Source organism: Amphibalanus amphitrite, unplaced genomic scaffold (assembly GCF_019059575.1).
Source record: "Amphibalanus amphitrite isolate SeventyFive unplaced genomic scaffold, NRLGWU_Aamphi_draft 000205F_arrow, whole genome shotgun sequence".
Lineage (NCBI taxonomy): Eukaryota > Metazoa > Arthropoda > Thecostraca > Balanomorpha > Balanidae > Amphibalanus > Amphibalanus amphitrite.
This window is the reverse complement of record NW_024881700.1, coordinates 757,075-779,622: the sequence shown is the minus strand read 5'-3', so window position 1 is coordinate 779,622 and position 22,548 is coordinate 757,075. Positions and strand designations below refer to the sequence as shown.

The 22,548-nt window shown below is 49.7% G+C and overlaps 2 protein-coding genes across 3 annotated transcripts in view; both read left to right on the top strand.

The window, feature by feature from the left end:
* The first annotated feature begins 4,109 nt into the window (after nucleotides 1-4,109).
* LOC122385005 (vegetative cell wall protein gp1-like) overlaps nucleotides 4,110-22,548 on the top strand; it is a 35,170-nt gene continuing 16,731 nt past the window's right edge. Inside the window, exons 1-2 of one of the 2 annotated variants that reach the window (XM_043372909.1) lie at nucleotides 6,052-6,167; nucleotides 6,372-6,718. The gene's annotated coding sequence lies outside the window, so the exon portion shown is untranslated. Of the gene's footprint in view, nucleotides 4,250-6,051; nucleotides 6,168-6,371; nucleotides 6,719-22,548 lie in introns of those variants that run through there. The other variant, XM_043372911.1, reaches the window with a different exon arrangement.
* LOC122385004 lies at nucleotides 8,661-13,515 on the top strand. The gene is made up of 2 exons (XM_043372908.1): nucleotides 8,661-13,177; nucleotides 13,382-13,515. Exon 1 carries the CDS (start codon nucleotides 8,719-8,721, stop codon nucleotides 12,868-12,870), a length of 4,152 nt encoding a protein of 1,383 aa, XP_043228843.1. The 5' UTR covers nucleotides 8,661-8,718; the 3' UTR covers nucleotides 12,871-13,177; nucleotides 13,382-13,515.

Genomic DNA, 22,548 nt, shown 5'->3' with positions numbered 1-22,548 from the left:
GCTACGAATATTTGCACTTACGAAGAAATGCGAGACGAAGTTATGCGACACGAATAAATGCGCCGACGAAGATTTGCGGACGAAGAAATGCGGACGAAGAATTGCGCGACGAAGAAATGCCATACGAAGATTTGTCCTGGAATCGTTTAAGTCCTATGCAAATGGGCGATTTTTGAAGCGCTGTAGAACAAACTCTGCTTAAGCTAGCACAAAACTAAGTGCACCATCGGAAAGCCGAGACATTTTTCTTCAAATTATCTAAGAAGCGTTTTTCACTAAACCCACTAGTTTTTCCAAAAACGCGTAAAAAAGCCCCCATGCCTCCGCAGCCTCCCTTCCGCCGGCCGCCACGCCGCCGCGGTAGTGTAGTGGTTAGGATGCTCGCGCCGTAATCCAAAGATCGTGCGTTCGAATCTAGGCGCGGGTCGTACTTAAATCGAAATTGCAAGCAGAATATGTGTTTTTTCTTGATAAATCACTTATATTACAGCTGACCGTTCATAAAACTATCGATAGCAATTGACTGAAACCCAAAATATAGAATACATTCTAATAAAACAAATTCAAATATGGCGGCCGTTGCGCCAGACTCCGCCCCCGACTCCGCCCCTTCGTGTGACGTCATCTGTGCACTTGGACACACAGGGAGATAGGGGGCGTATTTACAAATTGCAACCGAGCTCCGCCGTAGGGTATTTTATTTCCGCCGTAGTGTATTTCACTTGGGGGATTTTCTACCATACATCTGCCTGAGCTTAGGGTAATTACAATTTGTCGGCGACGTTAAAAAATGATGCACTTTTTTCGTAGAATAGGATATCGCATGTGTGTATTTCTGCCTTTTTGGGTGCGCTATATCAGTTTTTCGTGAGTAACTCACGTAAAAACCGTCCGATCGCGACGAAACTTTCAATGCCCCCGATTTTATCAATTTTACACCTACCCTGAAAATCTCACGACCCTGACCCAAATGACCTTTGACCTGTGACCTATTTCTCGAGACCATGTTTGGCCCGAATCGCGATTCGGCGTATGTCGGCTCGCATTAGCCGCGCGGTTGCAGTCTTCACGTGGTTTCAAGCGTTGAAACATGTGATATGATGCTGGTCCCATGCATTAGGGTGGGTGTCAAGGTCACCTGAAGGTCAGGTCAGCTCAATGACCTTTGATGACCTCGGTTCCTTATTCGAGCTTTACATGTTTCTAGGCTAGTTTTTGGAGCTGATTTCGAATTTAGCAACCATTTGAACATTACAGGGGGTGTAACGAAATTATACGGACATCTTTCTTCCCGCTGTAATTAAAGAGCAAAACAATCTGGTACTTTTTCTTTTAACTGAGCTTGTAGCCACCTTTCATAAAAACACAGTGGTGAATGTTCTGGAGCATTTCAGCCAATGAATTCTCCAGCACACTGGCTTCGATGCGGACCAACGCCGTCTAAAGTAACCTGTGCCTGCGGTTGAGCAGTGCTTATGGCGATTGGCGGGTGGCTCTTCATACACCTCCTGCTGAACAAGAACCCACAGGTTTTCGATTGAATTGGGATCGCGACTTTTTCCAAGTCATAAGCGTTAGCCCAGAATGATTGAAGAAGGTTCTATCGGCATCACTTCCCGTTCTTTTTGGGACTTTTAAGTAGCGCGCCGCCCCGCATGAAGACAGCGTGGCTTGAATCAGGCATCAGTGCGCGTTCAGAAATCGTGCCCTCCTATGCCGTCTAGTTGAGCGCCTCCAATCATGCTCCACCACCTTCCCTGAAAAGGCTCCACCCTTGCCTATGGGGCAAAATATAAGGGACAAAAACACAAAACAAGACAGATAAAAACAAAGCAAAATTAACTCATTACCTAATGAAATTCAGGCTGGAGCAAAAACATAGGTAATAGGTATCTATGTCAAATTAGAATGAAAGATTAAAATCAACCTGACCAGGCCTTACGGTCTGACCTGGTTCTAACCACCTTACTTCGCCTAACTTAATCCAATTCAACCTAGCCTACCACCACAACACCTGCAGAGGTACATTCCTGGAAAAATGACGCCCAGGGAGGTTACTGTCCAACTTATTGGAATACTACCATGATTGCTTGTCAAAATGTGTGTCATCATGCTCTTGTTTGACAAGTGATGTATAATAAATGTGATATTCAATAATTATCTCCTGACTGTTGACTGTTGAGTGGTCAATATTCAAATAATCAGGGTACAATGCTGTGCATAGTGCACACTAATCATGTTGTTTTTGTGTAGGCCCTGTGCACATTGTTGTGTGCACTGCTATGTGCACCTTAAGTAAAAAAGTGCATGGTGGTACATGACAAAAGGTTGTGCAACTGTGAAGTTCATGCCCTTGGTCAAGCTGGTGCCAAATGCCTATAGGTATAGCAGGATCAGTGAGGGTTGTAGGCATGCTACATACGTTGTGCATTGAATATATTGGCACAAAGTTCATCCGTAATTACTATGCTTAACACCTAATGTAAGAAGCGACATAAATGCCCAGATGATAAAACTCTCTGGTCAACATCACACAAATTTATTGACATACTTTGCAGGTACATATTTACATTCATGGCAAATACTTTCGATTTGATTCAGGAACTAGTTGGTAGTAAGCTTGCACTTTTGTAGGTACAACAACGACCATATATTAAATCATAAAAAAACTCATAGCATTCATCACATACCTTTTTACCGAACAAGTACCTAGCTACCATGCAATGATTCTAAATTTTTTCCACAATCCTGATCTATATCTCAACTGACACAATGAATTTGAAATACCCTAACAAAACCTATAACTGTACATAAGAAGAATGCAATACTACAAGAACTATGAATTTCTGAAGTTATTCTCACATGCTGGAATGTTGAAACTCTACTTTTGTCCTCCATTTCCATGTTTGAGCCATCATATCGAACTGTTTTCGTTCTTCAGTCACAAGCTTTCGCACAAATCTTGAATTTTAACACATCATCTTGAACCATGCTCCAGTCTATCCAACAAGGTATGCAACATCAAAGCAATTTTGATTTGTTACAACAGCTTCAGATCATGATGGGCTTGAGGTTTGTTACACCATTTGCCAGACAAATCTCTACAAATTGTGTATCAATTCCCAAACTTAAGTGAGACTGAAGAGTCATGTCTTAATAGTTAATACCCAGGTAAATGCTTATTTGAAATTGTTTTAACGGACTTTCACTGGGTAGTGGGTAAAAGTTATTATTGGTCCCAAAAAGTTATTATTGGTCACAAAAAGGGACCAATAATAACTTTTACCCACTACGCAGTGAAAGTCCGTTAAAACAATTTCAAATTCCCAAACTAAGTAATTGATCATATCAGTATTATGTTTATATAAAGAAACTCAAATAATCCACAAATTGTTATTGAAACACTCCCACAGAATTCACAGCAATAACAGTGCAAGTTCAGAAGCAAACAAACATTGCGCCAGATTTCGTATGAAACGCGCCATCGTCCTGAAGTTTCTACCACAGACGATAGTTCAACCGCAGCCGTAGTGCGAAAACCCCTGCCCACCTTACCCCACGGCGGAGCTCGGTTGCAATTTGTAAATACGCAGATAGGGGACGACATGGGCCTGGCTCACTTTAACTGCTTTGCAGTACGAATCAACAAGTTTCTTAGATTAGAACGAATTAAGAAAAAACTCGTAAATTTCCATTTTGTTTGTATGTGAATTTTTGTTAAATAGTTTCATTATATAAAAATTTGTCTGGTAAAAATTTAAGGAGCTAAGATAAAAAATTATGATATTTTGAAAAGTTTTACTTTTAATCCGCAAGGTTTCACCTGGTTTCAGCGCTTGTTTCTGAGCAAAAAAATTATGTTCAGAAAACTTGCGAGTGTTTTTATTGAATATATGAATGTTGTTTTGAAATGTCGTACTTATTACAACAAAAGCAATTGTTGATCATAAAAAAGAAATTACGTATTGTGATAGCTCAATTAAAGCAAAAACTAATATTTCCTCGCACAAAATCTGAAAAGAATCTTTAATTTTGACTTTGTTACCATGACAACTTGCGCTGCATTCATCGCTTTTCGGTAATTAAACAGGTATTGCCTGCCTTTTGTTGTTCCATGTCGTATATCTGTAAGAATCTTGGTGTGTTTCATGGACCCCCAACCATAAAACGTAAAATCAAAGGCACATGGCACGAGACCATAAATTAAACAACTAAATGGGTTTCTGAATTCAATTACCAAGGACTTGTGGTGAGTCAGTCTGAAAGTAAATATTTACTGGACGGACTTGTGTGCATGATATGATATCCAATTCCATTGTTCATGTTGTCCTCTCATTTGCATTCTGATTGTTTTATATTTTCATTTATGTCTTACCTTGCATTTAAACTTCAACCTTTTTATTCTATCTAAGGATCTCATGTGACAGCAACATAAGCATTAGGTAGGTACCTCAGCAAATTATTTACCCTTTCGTCAGCTTTGTTTTGCCATTATTATTATGGTATCGGTAACCCTGGCGTCACCGGTAGCTTTTTCGTTCAAGGCTAAGGTTTCCTGTATCAGGCCGCCGTGCCAGGCCGAAGCATGCTGTGACGTCACTGGGTAAGAGAAGATAACGTAAAGAACAACTCAGGCAGACTCAAATCGACTCAGGCAGACTCAAACTGACTCGACCGACTCAAACCGATTCAGATCTACTCAGACTGACTCAAACTAACTCAGACCGACTCAACCGGCTCAAATCGATAGACTCAAATCGATTCCGATCGACTCAGACAGACTCAGGCAGACTCAGACCAATTCAGATCGACTCAGACCGACTCAGATAGATTCAGAACGACTCAAACTGACCCAGAACGACTCAACCGACTCAAATCGTTCCGATCGACTCAGACAGACTCAGAACGACTCAGACAGACTCAGAACGACTCAGGCAGACTCAAACCGACTCGGGCAGACTCAGACCGACTCAGATAGACTCAGACCGACTCTGATAGACTCAGAACGACTCAAACTGACTCAGACCCACTCAACCGACTCAAATCGATTCCGATCGACTCAGACAGACTCAGAACGACTCAGACAGACTCAGGCAGACTGAAACCAGCTCAGGCAGACTCAAACCGACTCAGGCAGACTCAGACCGATTCAGATCGACTCAGATAGACTCAAACTGACTCAGACCGACTCAACCGACTCAAATCGATTCCGATCGACTCAGACAAACTCAGAACGACTTAGACAGCCTCAGACAGACTCAAGCCGACTCAGGCACACTCAAACTGACTCGACCGACTCAAACCGATTCAGGTCTGATATTCAGGTCAAACCGATGGGTCTGTCTGAGTCGGTCTGAATCGGTTTGAGTCGGTTGAGTCAGTTTGAGTCTGCCTGAGTCTGTCTGAGTTGTTCTGAGTCTGTCTAAGTCGATCGGAATCGATTTGAGTCGGTTGAGTCTATCTGAGTCAGTTTGAGTCGTTCTGAGTCTATCTGAGTCGGTCTGAGTCGATCTGAATTGGTTTGAGTCGGTCGAGTCAGTTTGAGTCTGCCTGAGTCGGTTTGAGCCGTTCTGAGTATGTCTGAGTCGATCGGAATCAATTTGAGTCGGTCTGAGCCAGTCTGAGTCGTTCTGAGTCTATCTGAGTCGGTCTGAGTCGATCTGAATCGGTTTGAGCCGGCCGAGTCAGTTTGAGTCTGCCTGAGTCGGTTTGAGTCGTTCTGAGTCGATCGGAATCAATTTGAGTCGGTCTGAGTCAGTCTGAGTCGATCTGAATCGGTCTGAGTCTGCCTGAGTCGGTTTGAGTCTGCCTGAGTCTCTCTGAGTCGTTCTGAGTCTGTCTGAGTCGATCGGAATCGATTTGAGTCGGTTGAGTCAGTCTGAGTTAGTTTGAGTCGGTCTGAGTCGCCCTGAATCTGAAAGCGTGGTACGTTATCTTCTCTTCCAGTGACGTCACAGCATGCTTCGGCCTGGCATGGCGGCCTAATACAGGAAATCTTAACTGTAAGCGCGAAGATGTATTTCTGTCCTTTATTCCTTTTATTTACCGGCCGCAACCTCCAGCGTGGGCTCTCCTCATGTATGTTTGAGACGTTTAGTTTTTGCCCCGCCGAGCCTGTGTAGAAGGCGGCCGGCCTGTGTCTGCAGTGGTAAAAGCGATATAATTCGGTAAGATGTTTATTTTTAGGTTATTTAGGCTGGTTTAGTTCAATTTAATTTGTTATTCTGTTTCTCGGTACTTTTATTGTGTTTTGTCGCTTTCGTTTACCTAGTTGAATGATCGAAATCGTTTTGGCACGGCGCCAGGCGAGGAGGCGAAAAGTAAGTCCTCAAGTGCTGTATGGGACCTGACTGTGTGATTTTTCGTTTTAGGAACCGTGTGTTGTGTCAACCCGGCATAATACATGAGTACCGAGATATCGCCTCTAAGAGGGGCCCGGCGAGTGAGACACCTGCTACGAGCCCACTTTGAGGCAACAAGCGAACTGCTGCAAAACGCACAGGCGGTCACAGTTCCGAATTCGCCTGAAGGACGTCACAGACGCTGGAAACCACAAGTGCAGTCTCCAGATCTGCAACTGGCGTATCTACTGCTTCACCTCCTCCTGATGAGGGGATCTTCAGCCTGCACTTCCGCAGCCTGGCTGTCACCTGCTGCACAGCAACCTGCGTGAGACCTGACCAGTACTTGGCATTACGCCAACTGCATCTGAACTGTGGTGAGCAGAGACAGCTGTTTCATATATGCTGCTAAGGACTTGTCTTTACTGCTTGCTACCAAATTGCAGCTGGTGATTTAACTTTGTGATGATGTGCCTTCAGATATGTTGCTGTGCATAGCCTCGTTTGTCGTCAACTGGAGATAGTGAATGTGCTGCCTGATGTTAAATGTTGAGACGGTTGTTATATCTGTAGAATTGGCTGTTGAATGAGTGGAACATGCCCATGCTGTAGAAAGTGTGATTTTGTAGGGCATCCATAACCAGGTTGACGGGTTTGACTTCTGTAGAAGGTGACATTTCAGTTGTCAAATGTTGAAACTTGAAAGCTCCTGATAATTCTGCCTGGAGTCCTTTGCCAGATATTCCTGAATCCTCAGCCTGGAAGGCCATCGATAAGTTCAGTGAGGGGTTGAGAGGATCATTACTCTTCAGAAGATCTGAGGTTTCTGTCTTTAGTTATCATGGACTTGTCGAGCCTAACAGTTCCATTGTTGAAGGCACAGCTGCTAGCAAGAAATGTTGACATCAGAGGAACTAAAGCAGTTCTTGTAGAACGATTGAGAGAAGTTCTTCATGGTGAAGGTGTTGATGAGGCATTCTTTGTTGCTCAGCTGTTTGGCAACCCTACAGGTGGAATGGAACAGGCAGATGAGTCTACAGAAGATCCGTCAGCCATTGTGAGGCAGCACGTCAGCGCTCCAGTGCCCAGCCAGCCAGAGGTGAAGAGTCCAGGTGGTCCGGGCTACCTTGCCCCGGTGAATCCTGAAGATGCTGATCGAAGACTGAAGATGCTGATCGAAGACCAAGAGGACGGAAGAGGACGAAAGCAAGGGGACGGAGGTCAGCCAACTGATGATGTGAAGCCAGGTGACAGTGTGTCTCAAGTGGGTGCGTCCCTAGCATCCAGGCACTCAGGATCGTCAGGGACACTGGCGTCTCTGAGGGCTCAGCAGGCTGCCAAGCAAGCTGCTCTGAAGGTTAAAATGAAGTACTTGAGAGAGAAACAAGCACTGGAACTCAAAGAACAAGAGCTCAAGATGAAGAAAGAGGAACTCGAGCTGCAGCAAGCCCTGGCGGAGTCAGAGGCTATTGAAACAGCACTGACGGCAAGCAGCCCAAACTCTGCTGTCTCTGGAGGTGTTGACCAACATGCAAATGACTTTGGTCAGAACCCAGTCACTGTGAAGCAGGTCTCTCGCCCCCAGGTATCAGCTCCGGAAGTTAGAGGAGTAGATGGTGAGGACCCTCACTCTGCTTTGATGAGGAAGCTGTTGACATCAAGCATCCTTCCTAAACCTGAGATTCCGGTATTTTCAGGAGACCCGACCAGGTTTCATCAGTTTCTCAGGGCCTTTGACGGACGTATTGACAGCGTTGTGACAGATGAAGGCGACAAGCTTTGCTACCTGGAGCAGTTCACTTCAGGAGTACCACGTGATATTGTCAGAGGGTGCATGTTTATGTCATCAGGTGGATACCAGGAGGCGAGGAGATTGTTGCTGAAGAGATATGGCAATCCTCAAAAAATGACTGAATCTTTTATCGAAAGGTTGATGGCCTGGCCTCAGGTAAGAAATGATGACGTGACGGCTCTGGATCGCCTGGCAGTGGAGCTGCGGACCTGCAGCAATGCAGTTGGAAGCCTGGGTGGAGCCGATGAACTCAACCATCCCAAAACCCTACGGAGACTTCTCGAGAAGTTGCCATTCTCGATTCAAGAGGGATGGAGACGAGAAGTGGACAGGATCGCAGAAAGGAATGAAAGACAAGCTTCATTCACAGACCTGGTGAACTTCGTTGAGGTAGAGGCACGGATAGCGTCAAACTCCTCTTTTGGTCGTCAGCTGTTTTCGAACTTCTCGAAGAAGATGTCGGACCCTAGAAGCTCAAGCCCTAGAGGTCAAGTAAAGAAGTGCAACCGCATCGAGGCTGATCAACTGCGGGCCTGCCTCTTCTGTGGAGAAGAGCATCACGTGGAGGCCTGCAAGAATCTAAGGATGAAATGTCGCACAGAAAGGGAGACCTTCGTAAAGAACAACGGCCTCTGTTTTGGATGTCTCAACAAAGGACATGTGTCAAAGTTCTGTAACAGAAGGAGGACATGCGCGATCTGTAAGAAAAGACACCCAACATCTTTGCACTATGAACAGCAGCCTCAGCAACCAAGTGAAGGAGAACGGACGCAGAGTCCTCAAGAACAAACAAGAGTGAAGAGCCTGGGGGTTGATCTGCTGAAAACAGGTGATGGGTTGAAGTCGAGGACGCCAGCCGTCATGATGTCCATCTTGCCAGTCAGGGTGTGGTCTTCGGATGGTGGTAAGGAAGTTGAGACCTACGCTTTCTTGGATGGAGGCAGCTCAGCTACATTCTGTTCAAGGTCTCTTCTGGATGAGCTGGGAGTTGTTGGGGAAGACACCAAGATCTCTATGACCACAGCTTCAGTCGAGAACCAGGAGCTGGACAGTCGTGTAGTACGAGGGTTGAAGGTTGCCGGCTTGGACGGCGACAACATGATTCCACTCCCTCCTACTTACACTCTCAGTGCCATCCCTGTGAAGCATGAGGATATGGCCTCAAGTGAAGATGTTGATCAGTGTGCCCAATTGAAGGGGATCGAGTTGCCCCGCATCGATGCAGAGATTGGACTCCTGATAGGAAATGATTGCCCAGAAGCTCTCCAGCCTGTAGAGATCAGAAGAAGTCAGAACGGTGGTCCGTACGCTATTCGAACAGACTTGGGTTGGGTGGTGCAGGGCCCGAGGCACAACTCTCTGCTGGATGGAAGAAGAGTGAAGGTAAACCGCGTGCAAGTTGACAAGATGAAGCTTGATGAGATGCTGGTTAACATGTACGACAAAGAATTTCCAGAGAAGATCAGCGCCACCGAGAAGGGGCCCTCAGAGGAGGATCGTCGCTGGATGGAGAAGGTGACTCGGAGTTGTAAACGACAGGCAAATGGACACTTCCAAATAGCGTTGCCATTCCGAGATACTGACCCTGCGATGCCAAACAACAAGACATGCGCTCAAAGAAGACTCGTGGGCCTCAAGAAGAAATTGGAGAAGGATGTGAAGTTCTCTCAAGACTACCGCAAATTCATGGAGGACATGTTCAGGAAGGGACATGCCGAGAAGGTTCCCACGGAGAGCCTGACAAGAAATGATGGAAAGGTGTGGTACATACCTCATCATGGGGTTTACCACCCGTTCAAAAAGGAGAAGATCCGAGTAGTCTTCGATTGTGCGGCAAGGTTTCGGGGCGTTTCCCTGAACAGCGTTCTCATGCAGGGGCCAGATCTAGCGAACTCGTTGACAGATGTTTTGGTGCAGTTCAGAGAGGGTCCTTGCGCGTTTACGGCTGACGTGGAAGCTATGTTTTATCAGGTAGCTGTTCCTGAAGAGGACCGAGACGTCATGAGGTTCTTGTGGTGGCCAGGTGGCGATTTCTCCAGAGATCCGGAGGAGTTCCGGATGACCGTGCACTGCTTCGGGGCAAACTCATCTCCAAGCTGTGCCAACTTCGCTTTGAGAAAGTGTGCTGATGACAAGGAAGACTGTGATCCCGAAGTGAGCAAGGCTGTGAAACAGAAGTTCTATGTAGATGATTGCCTTGTGTCAGTTGAAACGCCAGAAGATGCTGTGAAGATGGCGAAGGAGTTGAAAGATGTGTGTGATCTTGGCGGTTTCCGACTAACGAAGTTTGTCAGCAACAGCCGTGAGCTGCTCGAGTCGGTTCCAAAGGAAGAACGTGGGAGATGTGTCACTGAACTGAACCTGAGTATCGACGCGCTTCCAGTGGAGAAGGTCCTGGGTGTGTGCTGGACGTTGGAGGACGATGCACTCAGCGTAAGGGTGACGACAAGAAGTTCGCCGGCTACCAGAAGAGGCATTCTCGCGATGATCGCAGCCATGTATGACCCCCTGGGAATCGTGTCGCCAGCCGTTCTTCGAGGACGCCTGATCATGCAGGACTTGATGAGGCTGCAGTTGGATTGGGATTCATCCATTCCTTTGCAGCAGAAGACACAGTGGGAAGCATGGGTGGCGAATCTTCCTGGACTGGCAAAGGTGACGCTTCCGAGATGTTACCGGCCAGTTGGCTTTGGCGACGTCGTATCGGCTCAGTTGCACAACTTCTCGGACGCCAGCCAACAGGCTTACGCCTGTGTCACGTACCTGCGCCTCACGAACTCTGCCGGCAAGGTTCACTGTGCGTTCGTTTTTGGAAAGGCACGCGTGGCTCCATTGAAGGCGATGACAATTCCGCGGTTGGAGCTCGCTGCAGCCACGATGGCTGTCAGGATAAGCACGATGCTGGAGAAGGCTCTTGAGATGTCTATCCACGGAGTCTACTATTGGACAGATAGTACCACCGTGCTGAGGTACATCAGAAACGACCGGGCCAGGTATCACACCTTCGTTGCAAACCGCCTCGCAGTGATCCGTGATGGATCAGCAACCTGCCAGTGGAGACACGTCGGCTCCAAGCAGAACCCAGCCGACGATGCAACCAGAGGAGTGCAGACCGAGCGCTGGCTGCGCGGCCCAGAGTTCCTGTGTGAAGAGGAGGCGCGGTGGCCTCAGATGCCGGCAGCGATGGTCACTGAAGAAGACGACCCAGAAGTGAGGAAAGAAGTCAAGGTCGCCACAGCTGTCATCGAGGAAGAGACTCCGACCTGGAGGCTGATTAGGCACTACTCAACCTGGTACCGGCTAAAAAGAGCAGTTGTGTGGATCAGACGCGTGGCGCAGATCCTCAAGGCGCGGAAGTCAGGGAAAGAGGGAGCATCTTTCAGCGGACGCATCACGGTGGAAGAGCTCGATCAAGCAGAGAGGGCAATCGTTGGCGTCGTGCAGGCGTCGGCGTTTCCAGAAGAGCTGAGTTCGCTGAAGAGAGGTGGCCTGGTCAAGCGATCCAGTCCTCTGTTCCGGCTCAATCCCCAGATTCAAGATGGCATCATTTGTGTCGGAGGCAGATTGGGCGCTGCGCCTGTCCACGCGCGTGCACGTCATCCGTTCCTGCTGCCGGGTAAGGGCCACGTAACGGACTTGGTGATCCGAGCCTTCCACGCGCTGGCCGGTCATTCCGGCCGTGAACACGTGCTGGCTGCCCTCCGCAGCAGGTACTGGATCATCAAGGCCAACTCAGCAGTCCGAGCGGTGTTGTCAAGATGTACCAGCTGCAGAAGAAGACAGGCACCGGTCGTGAGTCAAGTGATGTCAGACTTGCCGCCTGAAAGAGTCACACCGGATGAGCCTCCTTTCACCAAGGTTGGATGTGATTACTTTGGCCCGTTCTTTGTGAAGAGTGGTAGAAGGCAGAGCAAGAGATACGGTGTACTTTTTACCTGCTTGACCACTCGTGGGGTTCACATAGAAGTGGCAAACAGTCTTGATACAAGCTCGTTCATCAATGCACTACGGCGCTTTCAAGCCAGGCGGGGTCAAGTTCAATACATCCGTTCCGACAATGGAACAAACTTTGTAGGGGCGGAACATGAACTGCGCGAAGCTGTGTCCAACCTGAACAGTGAAGAGGTGCACAACTTCTTACTTCAGAAGGGCATCACTTGGATCTTCAATGCGCCAGGAGCATCGAGCCACGGAGGCGTCTGGGAACGTCAAGTTCGAACCATCAGGAAGGTTCTGGAAGCCTTGCTTCAGGAGCAGACAATGGACGATGAAGCAGTTCACACACTCATGTGTGAAGTCGAAAACGTCATCAACAGCCGTCCGCTCACCCCCGTTTCCAGTGACCCTGCAGACCTGGAACCGATTACGCCAAATCACCTGTTGTTGCTCCGGGGCGGCGCTGTTCCACCCGGCATCTTTGTGAGGTCAGACAGCTTCTCCAAGCGACGATGGCGCCAGGTTCAATACCTCGCAGACATCTTTTGGAGAAGATGGGTGTCGGAGTATCTGCCGCTGTTGCAGCACAGACAGAAGTGGATGAAAACTGAAAGAAACCTCTCAGTAGGGGATCTCGTCTTGGTTGTTGACTTATCTCTTCCGCGACTTCAATGGCCTTTAGGACGTGTGGCTGAGGTGTTCCCAGATGCTAGCGGCCATGTGAGGACTGTTGTTGTCAAGACGGCACGCTCAGTTCTCAAGCGACCAATCAACAAGCTGGTGCTCGTGCAAGAGGAGTAGCGGGTTTCTGTTTGAATCAGGTGGAGGTTGGATAGCTTACCTTGTATTGGTTGTAGTTCAGCTGGTGGCGGCTTGCCAGCCTTCATCAGGTCGGAGAGAGCCTAGAGTTTGGTTGAACCTTGATCGGTTCAAGGAGGAGGGTGTAAGCGCGAAGATGTATTTCTGTCCTTTATTCCTTTTATTTACCGGCCGCAACCTCCAGCGTGGGCTCTCCTCATGTATGTTTGAGACGTTTAGTTTTTGCCCCGCCGAGCCTGTGTAGAAGGCGGCCGGCCTGTGTCTGCAGTGGTAAAAGCGATATAATTCGGTAAGATGTTTATTTTTAGGTTATTTAGGCTGGTTTAGTTCAATTTAATTTGTTATTCTGTTTCTCGGTACTTTTATTGTGTTTTGTCGCTTTCGTTTACCTAGTTGAATGATCGAAATCGTTTTGGCACGGCGCCAGGCGAGGAGGCGAAAAGTAAGTCCTCAAGTGCTGTATGGGACCTGACTGTGTGATTTTTCGTTTTAGGAACCGTGTGTTGTGTCAACCCGGCATAATACATGAGTACCGAGATATCGCCTCTAAGAGGGGCCCGGCGAGTGAGACACCTGCTACGAGCCCACTTTGAGGCAACAAGCGAACTGCTGCAAAACGCACAGGCGGTCACATTAACCTTGAACGAAAACATTACCGGTGACGCCAGGGTTACCGATACCATTATTATTTGTAGGAGCCAGGGCCCAGGAGGCCTTATTCTCAGTGAAATATTGATATGTGTTTTCCTTTTTTTGTACTTGCTTCCTTTATGTACTCCTGCACACTTATGTCGGAACATATAATTATCAGGCACACGCAAGCATTACTTGCAATACAATTATGCAATATATAAGTAATTGACAGAACCAAAGCACAGTCGAGAATGTTCAGATCGTTCACAGCGGTTCTGGAGCAGCGCCGTGGTCGCGGATGCTCTCACGCATCTCTGCGAGGAGCGCGGCATATGCGGTCAGTGCATTGGGGCGCGGCGGTCGGGGCGTGTCCTGTGCCAAGCTGGGAGAGAGGCATAATAGCTGCTCGGTGAGCTGCTGCGTCGTCGGCGAGTCCGCATCCGTAAGCGGTGGAGACTCGCGGCGGGGCAGCAGGTAGTAGGCCAGGTCTGGGTCATCTAGGGGGTTTCTGCTAGGCTCCTCACTGCGACTCCCTGCAGATGGACGGACTGGCATCACTGGACCGGGTCGCAAAGCTGTCGCTGAATCCTTGCCGCAGCCGACGCTGCAGTTCCCTTCGCCAGTGTTGTCGCAGCCGTCGCTGATCTCACCAGTGCTTCTGTCACCTCCACCGCCGCCGCTTCCTCGGCCGCTGCCGCCGCCGCATTCATCGCTGCTCTCGCCGCAGCTGCTCCTGCTGCAGCGGTCCACGTCGTGGCTGTTTCCACGGCTGTCGCCACCGCTTCTGTCAAAGCTGGTGACAGCAGTTCTGACGTCAGGTCTGTCGTGGGCTCCCGCTAATCGTATGGCCGTGGCGTTTCCGCGGACCACTGCCACCGATATCCGCTGAATGAGGCGCTCCATGTCCCGCCGGTCTCCGGTTACCTGCACGATGCGTCGGCCGAGGTCCTTTAAAAAAGAACAGCTGTCCGAGCCCAGTGCTCCGGATGTTTCCACGGCGACCGGGCGGAACAGATAGCGCCGACTGATGGCCTCATACCGCCGGCGTTAGCGTCCCTCGGCGGCGGTCGCGGCTGCGCTTGCCCGGGCTGCTGACGCGGCGACTGATGAGGCGCTGAATGTGTCCACACAGGTAGCATCCCAGACGAGGCACTTCCCTTCTGCGTAGGGGAAAGCTGTGATGCCATCCGGGCATCGTCCATCACCGCGGTCCAAGCCAGCCGGCTCAAGGACCGATGGCAGTCCAGCGGCCGCGAGTCCGCGCTTAATCACGCTGTTGAGCTCAGCGTGACGGGGGAATCGGCCGGCGCTCAGCTGGCAGCTGAGGCCGTGCAGGCCGCGCTCGTCGATGTTCGCTCCGCAGCGGCAGCGATGGGGAGCGCAGACCTCTGCGCCGACCCGCAAGGCGACGGCTGTTCGTAGGGTGTCTGGGTCGAGCAGCGTGCCCACGCTGGCTGCTGGGAAGGCGTTCAGCCAGGCGCCGGAGTGCGGTTGTGCGGCAGCTCGGAGCCGCGCCCGGTCCACATCAGTCGTGCAGTCATCCAGCAGCTGCCGACTGATCGCTTCCGCTGCTGCTCGGTCCCAGTCACGCTGATAGCGCTGTCTGGACACATCTGGCGACGGCAGACCAGTGCGAGCCCCCACTCTTCGACCAGGCATCGCGTCGCCTCACCGACACGAGCAGCGGCGGAGCCGTTGATACTTGCGATCGTGTCAGCGGAGGCCACTTGTGAAGCGATGTGGGCAGGAAGGGCCACGTCAGTCACCATCCTCACACCAAGTCCGCCGAGATTGACGGGCAGCGTCGCCTGCCGCCATGAGTCGCCTCGCAGTCGGACGTTCGTGATTGCCTCCATGCCGTAGCGAACGGTTTCGTCGATCTTGACGAGCAGGGCAGGGTGGCGATAGGCCGGGGAGCTTCGTAATAGGTACAGAACGCGAGGAAGGCTGACGTAGCTCTTCAGCAAGAAGAATGCCTGGTGTGCCTCCTCCAGGGCCTGCAGCCGTCTGATGAGCTTTTCCACCATAAGCTGACCTTGTAGAAGCTTACGTCGCACCTGGTCGTCGTGCACAGGCGCGCCAAGCAGCTCCAACTCGTTCATGGCCACTTCTCGGATGTCTGGCAGGACGCTGTGGAGGTGGCGTAGAGCGATGGACTTGGATTCTTCGCTGGATCCTTCCAGGAGAATGGCTTCACATTTCGTCGGATTTATGGTGAGGCCCACCTTGCTCAGCTCTGCCTTCACTCGTTGGATGCTGGAGACAACATCAGGCACTGATCCCGCCAGCGTGCCGTCATCGAGGTACCAGATGTTGATATCTGTGTCTGCAGACCTGGCGCCGGCATCCACCGTCAGGAAAAACAGCAGAGAACTCAGTGGGTCGCCTTGCTGAATTCCTGTTTGAGACAAGATTTTGGAATCGCCTATGAAGAGCGGTGTGGTGGTGTTGTAGCCCTGCCATACGAAGGGATAGATGGCAGGCGCTTGCTCTATTACGGCTTCCATCATGGAGTCCCTGCGCACGGTGTTAAATGCATTGGACACGTCCAACTTGACCATGATCTTGCTGTCTGCGGCCGATTCTGAGCTCCCTTGTATGTAGGCTCTGACAGCGTGCACCGCCGCCTCACAGCCGTTCCTTGTGGCCACACCGAGCTGTATTGGACGCAGTCGAGCTCCTATAGCCCCAGAGACGGCTGCCGCGGCGACTTTCCCTGCGATGCGGCGGTAAACACTCCCAACCGCGATGGGCCGCAGGCCGCCGTCCTTCTTTCGGAGCGCGATCAGCGATGCGCCGAAGAACGCTGGCACCACACACTCGGGCAGGCGACCGCTCAGTGCCAGGTTTGTGAGCGCCGTCAGGGCCGTGAGTAGTCGAGCTCCAGCCTCAGCAGTGTGCTTGGTGAGCAGAGAGCGCAAGTGGGCCGGTCGGATTCTGTCGAGCCCTGCGCTGGAGCTCGGCGGGAAAGAGTTGATGGCCTTCATCACGTCCGCCTCAGAGGCCACCAGAGGCGCCTGGCTGTCATCGGGCGGTGGGATGTCACGCAGATCGGCGGGCGGCTTCGGGTGCTTTTCTTGCATCATGTTGATGACATCATCCGCTGGGGGTGCGTAGGAGTCATCGGACGTCAGCGTTCGGTGTGCCCCTCGGATGTCGCCGTCCGTGAGCTTTGAAGCCACGCGTCGGGACAGCGCTGTCACATCGTCCGCTGGGCGATGACCGCGGCGGCGCTTGGTGGGTGGCACCGATGGCTGTGCTCCGTCTGGGTCCCCGTTCTGCGTCAGATTTAGGCGTACTTTTGCAGCTAGTGACCTCCTCGGCGCCTCCTGCGATTGCTCCTTGACCCTCAGCGCGGTGTAAGCAAAGCGCATTAGTCTGCGCCATGCGCCTTCGGCGCCCTCAGCGACGGCGCTGTTGATGAGGCGGGCGAGTTCGTCAGCCACAGCGATGCGCGCTCCTCTTGGGACGTGGGGTAGAATCCGCCCGGTTCGCTTCAAGGTAGCTATTTCAGCGTTAATGTCGGTCGTGGCAGATGGTGTCGTGTTGGGACATTTATCCCCGAATCGGCAGGTGGTGCACGGGTTTCCCAGTCTGACACAGCGGCACGCCTTGCATGGGTTTGTTACGCACCTACAGCAGTGCGTTATGCATTGACTGGTCTTCATCTTGCATCTACCAGCTCAGCAGCTGAAGCCTTCAAAGTTGACCATACCAGCCAAAGCAAAAGCTCCGACGGCCAGCAGGGCTCGGCTTTCTTAAGCTTGCTGCCATTTCGAAAAGTGGAGCAAGAGGCGCAGAGGTGCCTCGACTTGCTGAGTTCACGAGTGTGCAGATTAAAAATCAAGAACAAGCTGCCCGCCTCGACAAATACGAAAATATGTTCTTAAGTAAGAAAAATGCAATTTTTGAAGACTTAGGGCAGGCACAGCTTTCACTTTTGTGCTTAAACAAAACAATACAAATGATCTACGTTAAATTAGCAACATTTACATACACATTTAAACACTAAACTAGAATCCCTTCCGCATGAAACACGGTAAAAAGCGGAGCATCTTCAAACACGTCTATCCCCTTGAAAAACAGAAACATAAAGCCAATGTGTTTTCCTTGTTTCTCTCAAATTACCTACTTTTTAATCATGGCTGTCAGTTTGAACCATAGACCCAGGCACTTAGAATGTGTAAATTAGATGCTGGCTTATCTGGTGATTTGTGCTGTGCTGCTTCCTTCTGTGTGCTTTTTTGTGCTTTTTTCTTCCTTCTGTGCTTCTCTGCTTCCTTCCAGTGTGCTATATTTGTATCATAAAAATACGAGAAAGGAGAGATACAGAGATCAAGATAGGAAAGAGGTTTTGAGTATAGGGGAGGTAAAATTAGGGAAGAAAAAGAAAGTGAGAGTACTGAGAATATGCATTGACACTGAACAGTAATTGTTCCTCTTCTTTTGGCATGAACTAAATAAGCAAATAGAAAACCTTCATGGGATCTCATCAATACCCTGCTCTCCGCTAAGCGAAGCTTGTTGCGTTGACCCTGCCCTCTACCCTCCGATCGCGCAATTCCGGTTCTATGGCAGAATTTAGAGTCCAAAGTTTAACATGCGCACAAAGCCGCGCACGGCCGGTCCCCCCACTGACATCGCCTGACTACGGCCTGCCACCAACCGCAACCATACCTGTCAGGAGGCCCATAAACGTAGGCGCCCGTCGCGCTTCGAACCCGGACTGTTGTAATCGGGGAACTCGTGCTCTCACCACGCGGAGTCCAACGCTCTACCGACTGAGCTACGGGACCGATATATTTTACTTTATTTTATTTACTTCGATATTAGTTATACCCATATTAGTTATTTTACTGCTATGTTGGTGTGTCAGAAGTGGTATGATTATTGAAGTGCGTGAAATTATTCCACGCGGAAATAGTTGTTTGGAGAATTTTGTGAAAACGAGAGACTTTTGGGCGCTACTGGTGTTCGGTTGTTTAAATTCTATTACAAGCTATTTCGGCCTTATCTCGGTCTAGTTACGGTATTGTATAAATAAGGGAAAATTCGACAGAGAAGATAAAGAAAGCTAAAAATGGTGAAGAGGCGAGGCACGACAACGAACCAACGATCGATTCGATTTTGTCCAGTTTGGATACCGGTGCTGGAGTCCGGTGATGGTAACCGGCGATGGAGCCCGGTGATGGAGACCGGTGATGGAGCCCGGTGATGGAGCCCGGTGCTGGAGATCGCGGTTATGGAGCCCGGTGATGGTGACTGGTCGTGGAGCCCGGTGCTGGAGACCGGTGCTGAAGGAGCCCGGTGATGGAGCCCGGTGATGGAGCCCGGTGCTGGAGACCGGTAATGAAGACCGGTGCTGGAGACTGGCGATGGTGCCCGGTGATGGTGCCCGGATGGTGAGCGGCGAGTGCTCCGGTTTGTTGACCGATTAAGGTGCATGGTTACCGATTATGGCGCCCGGTTTTGTGACCGACGATGGCGCCTAGCTTGGCCGCGGTTTTATGACCGAAGATAACGTTTTTGATATTTTGTGTGTGTGCGTTTTAGTGATCTTGAAGATCAGAGGGGCGTGTGTCAGAAGTGGTATGATTATTGAAGTGCGTGAAATTATTCCACGCGGAAATAATTGTTTGGAGAATTTTGTGAAAACGAGAGACTTTTGGGCGCTACTGGTGTTCGGTTGTTTAAATTCTATTACAGTTGGCTGTTCAATTTTCCTTACACTGGATGTTGAAACCTTTTGGTGCAATGGGATGGCATGGGTGGCCATATTAGCAAAGTAATTTTGGCTCGCCATGTGGCGGCGCCACAGGCTCCCGTTGAAGCGTCGTCCCGAAGCTGTGTGGTCGGGGATGGGGGTGGGTAACTGGTGGGGGGGGGGGAGGGGGGAGCTTGGCCGACTCGGCAGCTGGGAGAAACAAGTGTTGCAGCTCCCGGTGACGCCACTGAAACAACAGCCTGACTGCAGCAGCTCGAAGAGCAAATAATCTGAGCCCCAGTGGGAATGACCGTAACATGTGGTACCTTCCTAATGAACGATACGGGCCAGTCCCGCTGCAAGGCCTGGAAATTCCCAGCGTGCCACCGACTTTTGAAATTAATGACAAACTGAATGTTCTGATTGGTCTGAGTAGGATGCCGCTGCATAAGTTTTACCTTTTACGCACAATAGCAGATGACTGGGGTACTAAAAATCGAAATATGATGGTTTATGGGACTCAATCCTCGTGACATCACTGCAAGCTTCAACGGTGGTTTATGTAGAGTGGTACTGTCCGCATTGCTAAACAAACGTCCTTTAAAGAATCGCCGGGTTGATGTGTGCCACCATTGACAAGATGATCGGGGGACGTGAAGAATGTTTATTATTTATTCATTGCTCACCGCTAGGACAATATCGACAATTGGTGGGAAGTACTGGAGCAATGCCTTCAAGTTTATTATGCCAGGGCGGAGGGTCACTGTTCGCGCATCTATGACCGTGGTTAGCGCTGTATTTAGTATTACTGCAATACTGCCTGCGCCGCATACCTTTCGGATCCAACTCAACACCTGAACCCAGGTTTACCTTTTTTTCAAGTAACCTTTGACATTTGCAACATGTGAAGCGAAAATAATATCGTTTATTTATGTTCTCTGTGCCGAATTGTATGCCAAGATAATGAATACCTAGCTAAGCTACAATGGTTACTTAGCTGTTGTCTTTCCATACTATCGGCCAAGCATGTCGGCTGCTGAGCTCAGAAACGTGACTGGGCCAGTAGTTACCATCCGGCAGCCGACCCAGCTGCTGCTTAGCCTGTGCTTCTTAGTTTCCTTCGTTAACTTCAATAACAATTAACAATCATTCCAAGTTATCGACGATCGGCGGACGAATCATCAATAAATTATAACCGCGCTGTAACCTAGCGGACCATGCCACACATACCACTACCAGACCCGCAGCCCAGTCACATAGCATGCAAAGCATACAATTTGCTCTCGTTCTTTGCTGGTGGACCGAATACGCGCTGCAAGTACGCTTTATTTTCGGTAGACGGCGTCGGTGCGTTTTCTGTATCGAGCGGCGGACGGCGGCCTTTTTCGGGTCAGCATCCGATCCAGTGAACAACCTGTGGACGTCCTGTGATCGTGCTGTGACGGAACGTTGACGGTGCTGTGATCATCCTGTGACCGTCCTCAGTCCTGTGATCGGGATTTGATCACGCTGTGACCGGGCTGTGGCCGCGCTGTGACCATCCTAAGGCCGTCCCGTGACCGGGTGTGATCTCGCCGGGCGTGGGTGGATGATGATTGTGGGTGGCGGCGCCGGCGAAAGTGCGACGCTGGCCATTGAAGCGCTCGACGGGGCGCCCTGGGCCAGTGGCCCGGAGAGACGGTGTCTGCATAGACGGATTTCGTGGGTCGTCACTTGTGGAGCAACGGGCGGTGCTTGGATGATAGGCGTCTTCACTGAAACGAAGATTTCACCGGGCTGATCTCAGGCGTCGGTTTTTTTTACGCATCTCAAAGAGTCTACTATGATGCGTCGAAAGTTCATTATAAATTCGACATGTGAAATTGGAACATGGTATTCAGTGATATCTTTGATATCTTTTCAGTGGTAGGTATCTTTTTCTTTGTCGACCCTTCTAGCCACTTTTCGTCTGTCTTTGCTGCTGCCCTAAAGAAAATATGAATTCTTCCCATTTGCGTTTGTCATTCAGGAATATCCGCATTAGGCACCTACTTGCTATTTTTTTATTTATCAGATATTTATATTTACCAACGCTGCTCCTGGTAAGTCAGCTCAATCGAGTCCGGGTATTGGCCCCAGTGTGTGAGGCCACGGCCGTTAGTACCGGCCAGTGACCGCCGATCTCTATCCGCCTGTCATTAGCCACGCTGCGTCGCCCAAAGGTCAGCGAGGTCAGATGGAAAGTTCGCGAGGTTCGAGGGGTATGCTCGCTCGTCAGCCCCGCTCCTGTCACATGGCACAGAGTGACTGTCCGAACACAGGTGTCTGGTTACAGAGGCTGCAATGTGTCTCTTTCATCGGCATTCTCGGTATGTACAGAAGAATGTGTGCTATTCCTGTTCACAATTAAAATGACATGTGCTTTTTGCTACCGAATTTGGCCGTGTGAACTGTGAATCTCCTTTGTTTGCTACTTTTGGATATGCTTCATCCACAAATAAGCATAGCTGCAATAAGGAAGTGTTTCGTTTCTTCGCCGGGCGATATTTACTCGTGTAACGACCTGTGGGAACGTACCCGCTGACACGGAATCGCATACTTGTTTACCTGCTTCTGCCTTTTTTCGTTTTGCTCAGACGGCCAAAGTCGTGTTGTGTCAGCTATCGTAGTAGACGGTCTCGATATCATCACTCACGGCTACGGTATCGGTTTCCATCGTACACAAGTGACAATCGGGTTGTTTCTGACAATCGCTCAATCTGGCGATGTAGTATGAGGTTCTGTGAAGAAGCTCATCTCAGTCGCTTCAGATGGAGGGATTGGACGATGAACACTGCTGGACAAGTCGCTGGACGTGGGAAAGGGCGTGCATTACATGCCTTGGATTGGTTTCTTTGATCCTTCAAACAAAATTAATGGTGATGTCAAAGGTGCCTACAGTACCCACTACCCAATTGATTGCTTATTACCTAATTGGTTGGATAATATTTGATAACATTGTCAATCATTTAATGCTCTGCATGCACAATTTATATTATTTCCAAATGTCTGGGGATTGGGACTACTGACTTTGTAGATAATACCTCAACATCGTGGCCCCCTTTCATTCCCAGAAGGAACTTATACAGATGCTGATGACCCTGATTGTCGGAAATGGTAATTAGGTGCATAAGCACCGTTTGTTCACATATAGCGGGATGAAATTTTTTGATCGTGAGAACTGTTGACAAAGGTGCCGTGAACTTGTTTCTATTCGCTTTGTTGTTGCGCTAGACATTGTTCACTAAATCACTTTCGTTGAATGATGAAGTTTTTAGCAAAAGCTAACATTTGGTGCACCTTAT

Bases quoted from the DNA above. Each gene is read 5' to 3' on its own strand.
- LOC122385004 (XM_043372908.1), top strand. From the start codon at position 8,719: ATGAAATGTCGCACAGAAAGGGAGACCTTCGTAAAGAACAACGGCCTC.